The sequence below is a fragment of the Rattus norvegicus genome, chromosome 7 (assembly GCF_036323735.1).
Source record: "Rattus norvegicus strain BN/NHsdMcwi chromosome 7, GRCr8, whole genome shotgun sequence".
Classification (NCBI taxonomy): Eukaryota; Metazoa; Chordata; class Mammalia; order Rodentia; family Muridae; genus Rattus; species Rattus norvegicus.
The window spans coordinates 134,895,390-134,904,553 of NC_086025.1; the positions used below are offsets into that span (position 1 = coordinate 134,895,390).

A 9,164-nucleotide genomic window follows, 5' to 3' on the forward strand; every position below is an offset into this window, starting at 1 on the left:
GACAAGACCCCAGTGCACTCTGGTTCTTTTGCGTGCAAGCCAGGAACATGGATTCCTGATCAGAGGCTAAGCGATGGTGGGATGAGCTTCCTGGAGGTGGGGAGAGTCCCCGCTTTAACACTATGAGTGCTGTTGTGTAGATCTATCCCAAGAACCCAAGTAGATGTGTGGAGACCATATCGACTCAGCGTCCTGTATACCTACTTCTAGTTTTCTAGAGGACCTAATTTTTGCTCTACTCTTGAATCTTATCTGTTCCGTGAGTCCTTGAATAAAACGAACACCAGTTTGTGAAGCACGCTGCAATTTATTGAGAAAAGGGAGTATAGCTTTCCATGAGCAAAGGACCCACAGCTCGGAAGGCTTTAAGGGAGTAGATGAGCCAGCTGTGGGGAGCGATCCATAAGATCCAACAGTTTGGAAACCTTGACCCTTTCACCTGTGAGAGACAGATAGCCGGAATGGACTAGGCTAGACTAGAGGGCTCAGGAAGGCTCAGCCTTGGGTGTTGCTGTCCACATTTCAATTTCATCACAGGCTCTTCTCCAGGAGCACCATCATCCCAGACTAGTTGTAGCTGGACCACCTCGACCTAAGAGGAGACTTAAAGATATAGGAGCAAAGAGTTCAGCCCCTTCTCCAAGGAACTCAAGTTAAAGCAGAGTTGAACTGTGCACCTGTTGGTGCCAAGAAGATGAGAGCGGACGCCATTGCAGGCTAAGGCTGGGAAAGCAGGAGGGTGGGAATGTTTTGCCCCTGAAGATCACTTGGAGCGTTGCTGGCTGGAACTGGTGGTCTGAGAGAAGTGAACACTGCTGGTGCCCCCTCTGCCAGACTTGTAGCAGCTGCCTACCGAGGTCTGGCTGCCACCAGAGTTAAAGCTCGTTCTCTGCTGGCTCACGGAGATGCTGCCTCCGCTGCCAAGCCTGCTCCCACTGCTGCCCCTGCTGCCGATGCTGCTGCTGCTTCTGCCACTGCTGTCTCCTCCGTAGTTGCTGCCACCGGCCCCTCTGTAGCCTCCGCTGCTGCTTGTGCTGGTAACATTGCTGACCACCGCTACAGGGGAACAGAAAGTTCAGGGGAAAGGCCTGGGGGGGGGGTGAGGCTGGAGGCTGACAGTCTCAGCTGGGCCCTGTTCTGCTGCACAATTTCTGACACTCTGAGGTATTAGCTTGCAAACAACAAGCAAACTTGGCTCTCCAGTGCCCTAGCAAAGAACAGTCACTGAAGTGTTCACAAAACCTCTGGTTGTCCAACCTAGGGCACACCCCACAAGTGGAAGGGTTAGAGAGCTGGATCACAGCTTACATGAAAGGTGCAGCACAGGGTTATAGCTAGGAAGTAGCTGATGTCACAGGGGTACCTTGAGTGGACTGGGCTAAATGCATGGGCCCACGCACATACATGTAGAAAGAACATCAGTCTCCAACTTATTCCCTTGAGATGGGGTCTGTCACCCAACCTGATGCTTATCATTTTAGCAAGGATGGTTGCTTAGCCCCTTCCCAGGTTCCAGCCCCTCAGCCTCAATACCTGGGTAGAGGCATAATGGCCTTACCCAACTTTTAAGTCCATGGTGGAGAATTCAAACTCAGATCCTCGTACTTGCACAGCAAGGGATTGTGCCCCCTGAACCATCCCCAGCCCCTAGGGTGGGTTCTTGAATGAGATACTTACAAATGCTCACAGCATTCTGAAACTCTCCAGACAACCTGGAAAGGCAGAGGGAGAGAGTTATGTCCCCAGTGCGTCAACAGACAAAGAACTGAGGGCTCACAACCTCAGGCACCACATCCTGCCATCTGCTCTCCTAGGGGCCAAGCCCCTGAGAAGGGAAAGGCTAGTCCAGGGTTGTTCCCATCTCCGTGTCCCCCAGAAAAGGGGGCCAATTGCAATTACGGCTCGCAGCACCTCTGACCACCACACTCTATGTCCTCCTCTTCCCACCCTTTGCCCTGAAGATCTGTTCCAGGCAAACTGCCAACCCTCGCTGGATTAGCCTCCCCCACCTCCTGCTGGCCTGTGATGATCTCCATCTTGCATGCCCTTTTCCTCCCCTTCTTCCCAACCCAGCCTTGATTTATCCAACTTTGCGCCTCGAGGAAGCCTTCCCCAGGGAGGCTTGGGGTGGCATAGAGCTTAGGTCAGCAGCAGTAGCAGTGATAGTGGAGAAAGAATGACGTGCTGACCCACAGTGTGCAGTCTTTGAACTCTCCCCACTCACAATGACCATCTCCCTGGACCTTATGCTTGTTCAGGGAGCAGGTGTAGCTAAGCAGACATGGGATGTCCACGTGCCCCTAGCCACAGTGCCTGCTGTGCTGCCCACTCCTCACATCCCATGACTCTCAATTGACTCATCTTCACTGTTTCCCACAGAGACTCAGCAGAAATCCTTTTCTTCCCATGCTTGGCCTCTCCTTCCTTGATCACACTGGGATCTGACTGAGGGCAAAGGCTCTGAGTGAGGACACATGGGTCAAGGGTCAGTAAAATGGCCCTTGTCTCTTGACGCTGCCCTCGCATTGTGGGTGGAGTCCACTCATTAAGCCTTTACCTGCCGCTTTAACACTGTGTTATTTCTCAGGGGCATGTAAGCGTCTCGCACTTTCCCATACACACTCAGCTCTGGCAATCGAGTTTGAAGAACTGTTCATACCAAATTTCCAATATGGTGGACACTAGCCACTTGAAGCTATGCAAAATAGATTCAATAATGTAAAACTCTGGCCCTCAGGTGCACTACGCCCATTTCAAACACTGGAAGGTGCCAGGCATCGAAGCATAGCCAATAATCCAGACACTCGGAAGGCTCAGAAAGATCAGAAGTTCAAGATCAGCTGGGACTACATAGTGAGACCCCAACTCAGAAAAACAGCAGGGGGTAGGAAGAAGGAGAGAAGGAAGGAGGGTTAAAGGGAGGAAGAAAGAGAGGGCTAGAGAGGCTAATGGCTATCAGATCAGACAGCCTAGTGTAGACTATTTTATCTTGGAAAGCTCCAGGTGACTGGCCTGGTCTGTAACTTTTGTCACAACCTCAAAGTGCTCTTCCTACCTTGTTTACAAATAGAAGTATGTGGCTCAATACTGTGCCCGTGATAAATTAATTAGACGGTGTAACTGATGACTTAATCACTTCCTCTGCTGTTGTCTGTCTAGCTCGTCCCCCCACTATATAATTCCTTTCTTTGATATTAAAGGTCATGAGAGAACCACACTTAGAGTGTGCTGACCCTGAGGCTCCTCACCTGCACTCTTCACCCTCCAGCAGCTTCCTGTAGGTAGCGATCTCCACATCCAGGGCCAGCTTAACGTTCATCAGCTCCTGGTACTCGCGCAGCAGCCGGGCCAGGTCCTCCTTGGCCTTCTGCAGAGCAGCCTGCAAGTCTTGGAATTTGGCATCTGCATCCTTGAGGGCCCGCTCACCACGCTGCTCAGCCTCTGCAATGGACGCCTGCAGGTTGGTGTTCTGGGGCAGAGAGTAAAAGACGAAATTAATGTAGGTCTACTACATGAACACGGGGCGGTTCGCAGGAAGTGATCTCTTCACCCATCACTCCTCCTTCCCTCTCCTCGAGGCACAAGCTCACAAGTTAGGTTGATGTTGCAATTTGGCTAATTCATCCTGCGTCCATCAAAACCAACTCATGACTCATTCAGAAAAGAAACACATCTGCTTTTCTAAGCTGGCACAGTAACAGTGGTCTGGTTAGCCTTTGATCTCTTTTGCAAGACTGTTTCAACAAAAAAAAAATCTCTCTTCCTTGACCACCTCATTCCAGTGATACAAAGAAGCCACTAGGGTTACATAAGACCAGGTTTTTGTTTTTGTTTTTGTTTTTGTTAAAAAAAAAAAAAAAAAAAAAAAGGTCCCTAGCGGAGAGCAGCTGAGTGCTTAAGGCCAACTGCAGAGCAGAATGGGTCCTAGGTACTGACATTCCAAGCAGCCCAGCCTGCAGGACAAACACCTGGAAAGCAGAGGCTCCCGGAGGCTGTGACTCTACCAGAATATGGAGAAAACCCTGTGCAAAGGAGCTCAGCTGCTGCCTCCTCTCTCCCAGACCCCAAACCTTCACTCCATGGAGCTTAACCACACCTGCTTCTTGACATTCTCAATCTCTGCTCGCAGTCTCTGGATCGTCCTGTTGAGCTCCATGATCTCGCTCTTGGTGCTCCTCAGGTCATCTCCGTGCCTGCCAGCTGTGGTCTGTAACTCCCCAAGCTGACAGGGGAGAGATGAAAGATCAGCCCAGCCTTGTAAAGTGTGCACAAATTTTTGATAAGGGCGATTAAGGGTGAATGCAAGGGTCCCACCTTGGTCTGGTACAGGGCCTCAGCCTCAGCCTTACTCCTCTGAGCAATGTCCTCATACTGGGCCTTGACCTCAGCGATGATGCTGTCCAGGTCCAAGCAGCGGTTGTTGTCCATGGACAGGACCACAGAGGTGTCACTGATGTGGCTCTGCATCTGAGACAGCTCCTACAGGGAACATGATCCCAAATGATGCTGGGGCTTCTCTTGTAGCAGAGATGCCTGAGAACAGAGCTAAATAATGGGGCAGTAGGAAATTAAGCTTCTATTTCAGGTCAGGCTACAGCCTACAGCATGCCTGCAAAGGGGCTGAAAGAAAAGAACAAATCACAAAGAAAAGCAGTGTCTCTGCCTATAAACACCAGCCCCTGAGCCCAAGTGTGGCTTCTCCTTGGAGCACAGAGCGGAGGGTTATTATTTAGTAACTGACTGTGATGGGGTTGGGGGGAAATTGTGGAGCTCAGGGAAAAGAGCGGCCCAGACCCTGCAGGCAGGGGGAGCATTTCCTGAGTGGAGCAGAGCTGAGTTGGGAGCCCCGTGGCTGGTTTTGTGGGTGTGCTGCCTGTCCCCTAACATTGTGCTTGTGAAGGTGCTGGTGGGCGGTCTCAAGACAGCAGCAAACTAAAGAGTCACCATGTCATAGAGCGTCCTCAGAAAGTTGATTTCATCAGTCAGGCTGTCCACCTTCGCCTGCAGCTCCACCTTGCTCATGTAAGCTCCATCCACATCCTGAAAAAGGGAAACTATAGAATGACCCCTGCTCCTTCCTACCTGAGCCTCTCTCTCTCTCTGAGCCCTCCTCTCTCTTACTTGTCCCTCCCCTGGCCCTTCTATATGTAACTTCCCACCTACCTTTTAAAGAGAACAGAAACAAAGCAGGGTATAGTGTAGGCTTAATTTTTTTTATTAATGCTACATATAAATATTCATTAGCTCACATTACTAACTAGATTGCTAACTACAGTAGGGTTTAAAGATGAACCGCTTCCTTCAAACATTCCCTAAGGATGTTAGAAGTAAGCCAGGTCCACAGCAGTACTCTGCTCCCTCTGTGGAAGACAAAGGGACCTGGGTCTACCCCACCGCTCACTCACCTTCTTCAGTGCTACGAATTCATTCTCTGCAGTGGTGCGCCTGTTGATCTCCTCCTCGTACCTGAACAGACAGAGCCACAGGTTGAGACCGTGACATTTCAGAAATAGAGAGGTGGCTCGGCAGTTAAACACACTGGCTGCTCTTCCTGGGTTCCTGGGGTCAATTCCCAGCACCCATGTGGCAGCTCAAAACTGAATATAATCAGACTCATAAGATCCAGTGCCCTCATCTGGTGTGCAGACATCAATGCTGACACAATACCCATATATAAAATACAGAAATGGAAAAGATGAGGGCCCTACATCCTCCTGCAGAATCTCTGCCCAGAGGCAGGACACTGCTCCATGAGCATGTGACCATGCAGTCACACAGAGCCCAAAGTGTCCCCACCCTGGGACCATCGTCTTGAAATTCTTCAAAAGTTTTTAACAAGGATGCTACACAATTGTTTTTGCCAAGGCCTAAAATATCACATCCTGCCTGGAGACTTCTCAGAGCTCAGGAGCTGCCCCTCCCTTCTCCAAGTTTGATGAGAGGCTGAAGTGTGTACACTTGGGGTTGAACCAAGAATCTGTCTGCTTGCTTGAGCTCTTTGATCAACTTCACAGAGTCAACCTACTCACAGGAGAATGAAGAAGCAGCTGTCCCCACCTGGTATTTCTGTCTATTTCAGTTTCCCTTCACTACAGAGGAATTGTAGAAGAATTTAGGATAAGAATGGAACTCAAGCTTTCTGACTATATCACAGCTATGGGATTCTTCTCTGCTAAAAATGTGCCACCAAGCAAGTTAGATCCTTGGAATCTACAAAGTGGAGGGAGAGAGTTCTCAAAAGCTACCCCCTGGACTGGGCATGGTGGTATCACTTTTAATCCCCGCACTCAGGAACAGGTGGATGAGCACAGCCTGGTCTACATAGTAAGAGTTTCAGGACAGACAGAGCTACATAGTGGGACCCTATCTTGAGGGGGAGAAAACTTGGCCCCTGTCTTCTGCACAGAAAATTGTAGCACATGTGTCCCTGCCCTCACCACATACATACATATATACCTACCATACATACACACATACATACATACATACATACATACATACATACATACATACATACATACATGTAGGGAGAGCTCAGGCATCCTGCCATGTTTTACTTACACAAGCTGGAGAGCAAACTCTACTCTAGCTCTTGAATTCCCACAGTCCTGCCTGGAGCCTGTCACCAAGCAGGTGACACCCACTTACACAGTGGTAGAAGAAAAGACTCCCAGGAGCAGGTTGCCCCTCTATGTGGGCCCTGACTCCTGGGGATATCTGGAACCCCCTCCCTCCTCAGGAAGCCCTGTTCACTTCTCACAGATCTCAGCTGTGAACTCAAACTTGGAACCCTAAGAAGGAAACAGAGTGGAGCTGCAGAATCAAGAGACCAGGCACACTGAATGAATTTGCACAATACAGCCCTGGACCAAGGGCTTGGGAAGCAATCAGACTCAGCCCTGACCCAAACCTACTGCTTCAAAATAGCAACAGCTGGAACACCTTCCTAAGTAATTCCTATAGAGTTCTCAGGAAACCCTCCTGCTCATCTGGGCTGATGTAGGAGTGGAACCTGACAGAGACTACAAAAATAAGTAAGGATCAGCCCAATAACCATGAGTCCCCACTTGCCCAACTTCTACAGGGCCAGACTTCACCCAATAAACCTATCAGAAAATATTAACTGTTTGAAAATCCAAATGAGGGACGACACCCCACATCGGGACCCTTACTTCCTTTTGAAGTCTTCAACCAGGTCTTGCATGCTCTTCAGCTCTCCCTGCAGGCTCCCCTTCGCCCCCAGAAGTGAATCTAACTGCTTGCGCAAACAGCTGATGTAAGACTCGAAGAAAGATTCCAGGTTCAGGGGGCCGGAGCCAGAGCGTGTGGTCTGCTGCTGCAGCAACTCCCACTTAGTCTCCAGGACCTTGTTCTGCTGCTCCAGGAAGCGCACCTGCAGAAAGAGAGGAAGGGTATGGCTTTTCACCCGGGCACATGGCAAAGGGTAGAAAAGTGGGGAGCAGACCCAGTTCTTCAAGCCACAGTGGACTCTGTGCCTCAGACCTTGGACAGCATGAAGTCACCAAAAGTGAGGTGCATACAGAGTGCCAAAGTGAAGAGCCAGACCCAGGACTACCTATGTCTGTTGGGATCCTTCAAAATAAAGCCAGAGTGGGTCAGTGTGACTAAAATGACTTTTACATATAAGCTTCTTTCACCTCCACAAAGGTAGTAAAACTAGCCAGTGAATCCTCGGATTCATTTTGCAGCTGACCAAGGTTCACTTCAAATCCTCTCTTCTGTTTTGGACCCAGCATGCCCTGCTCCTCGGCATCATGGACAGTTCAGCTTACCCTGGCAGAGGCATAATATCACTGGCTAGGTGAGTTGCTGTTGAAGATACAGCGGTCCCGAGATTTGTGTATGATTAGTTAGTTGCTAGCTGAAAGTATCAAGTAACTACTTGTCAAAGAGAAGGTAAGCTGTTCTGTGTTTGTTACTAAGTTCTTCAAATCTAAAGCAGAATTAGGCCCCTCATCTCAGCACTACAGGGAAATTAAGACTGGAATCCTTCCCTCCTTCCACAGCTGGAATGACAGGGCAGAAATAACAAGAAAGGTGTCCTCGATGTCCCGGAAACAAAATGTCACAGAGCAGGCTAAGGGCCAGACATGCCTCTGGCAACTTCATATACCAACCCCTAGGAGCCCAACCACCCACAATGCCTCTGAGCCTTGCCCTCACCTTGTCAATGAAGGAGGCAAACTTGTTGTTGAGGATCTTGATCTGTTCACGCTCCTGGGCCTTCACTTGCCCAATCTGGGGGTCAATCTCCACATTGAGGGGCTGCAGGAGGCTCTGGTTGATGGTCACTTCCTGGATTCCCCCAGGGCAGCCACCAGGGCCAAAGCCACCAGGCCTACCAAAGCCACCAGCTCCCCCAAATCCAGAAGCTCCCCCAAAGCCACCTCCCATCCCTCTGCTGCTACCAAAGCTACCTCCATAGCCACTTCCAAAGCCACTGCCACAGCTGCTACGCCCTCCACTGAAGCCACCAGCCACACTGATAGAGATACTCTTGCTGCCACCCAGGTTGTAGAGGCTGTGACTGCCAAAGGTACCCGCTCCGCCCCGGAACCCACAAGCCCCTCCACTGGCTGCCCCAGAGCGAGCCACACAGCTGCTCCTGCTGCTGCCAGAAACCACAGCTGAGCGGCCAGAGAATCCCTGGCTCCCACAGCTGAAGGATTTCTTGCAGGCTTGTCTGCTCATAGCGAGGAGTGTGGCAGTGAGCTAGCGATAACTTAGCAGAGCAAAGGACTGAGGAGAGGATGGGGATTACTGGGGAAGCTGGCCTTTATATTCCGAGCTGCCTGGCTTGGCAGAGGAGAGGTAAGCAATTACCTGAGAGTCATCTCGGGTTTGGTTTGCCTCACCGGCAACAAGTTGTGTCTTAGTTTCCAGCACACCTCAAAGATAATCCTCTGGACAAAAATGGCTTTGCTTTCTTAGCTTAATCACCCAAACTTGCCTCAGTTGACAGAAGGCCGAGCTCTCTCCTCGCTTCCAACCTGTGATTTCCTCAAGAATTTTTGAGAGTTAAGCAGAACCCATTATAGAAAGATAAGCTGACTCTAGTCCCTAAGGGATTAGGGCCCCTTGATCTCCATGACATGGGCCATTAGGACTGGTCAGCCTCTTCCAGGGAACTGAATTCCCAGGCA

The 9,164-nt window shown here is 50.2% G+C and overlaps 1 protein-coding gene across 3 annotated transcripts; it reads right to left on the reverse strand.

Annotated features, from left to right (window-relative positions):
• Window positions 1-287: 287 nt before the first annotated feature.
• Window positions 288-8,773, reverse strand: Krt76 (keratin 76). Of its 3 annotated transcripts, XM_017595033.2 has the most exons (10): window positions 8,439-8,540; window positions 8,185-8,286; window positions 7,173-7,393; window positions 5,406-5,466; window positions 4,945-5,040; window positions 4,315-4,479; window positions 4,097-4,222; window positions 3,249-3,469; window positions 1,678-1,712; window positions 288-1,056 (listed from the first exon to the last, which is right to left on the reverse strand). In XM_017595033.2, exons 1-10 carry the CDS (start codon window positions 8,442-8,444, stop codon window positions 764-766), a joined length of 1,326 nt encoding a protein of 441 aa, XP_017450522.1. In that variant the 5' UTR covers window positions 8,445-8,540; the 3' UTR covers window positions 288-763. The 3 variants fall into 3 exon arrangements, with proteins under 3 accessions (XP_017450522.1, NP_001008805.1, XP_063120154.1); NM_001008805.2 differs by having other exon boundaries at window positions 8,185-8,773; XM_063264084.1 differs by lacking the exons at window positions 7,173-7,393; window positions 8,185-8,286; window positions 8,439-8,540 and adding an exon at window positions 5,709-5,788.
• Between the last annotated feature and the right edge of the window lie 391 nt (window positions 8,774-9,164).

Bases quoted from the DNA above. Each gene is read 5' to 3' on its own strand.
- Krt76 (NM_001008805.2), bottom strand. From the start codon at position 8,712: ATGAGCAGACAAGCCTGCAAGAAATCCTTCAGCTGTGGGAGCCAGGGA. The intron at 4,480-4,944 runs GTGACTCTTTAG...TGTTCCCTGTAG, and splicing joins TGAGGACGCTCTATGACATG to GAGCTGTCTCAGATGCAGAG. The intron at 1,057-1,677 runs GTAAGTATCTCA...GTTCCCCTGTAG, and splicing joins TCAGAATGCTGTGAGCATTT to CGGTGGTCAGCAATGTTACC.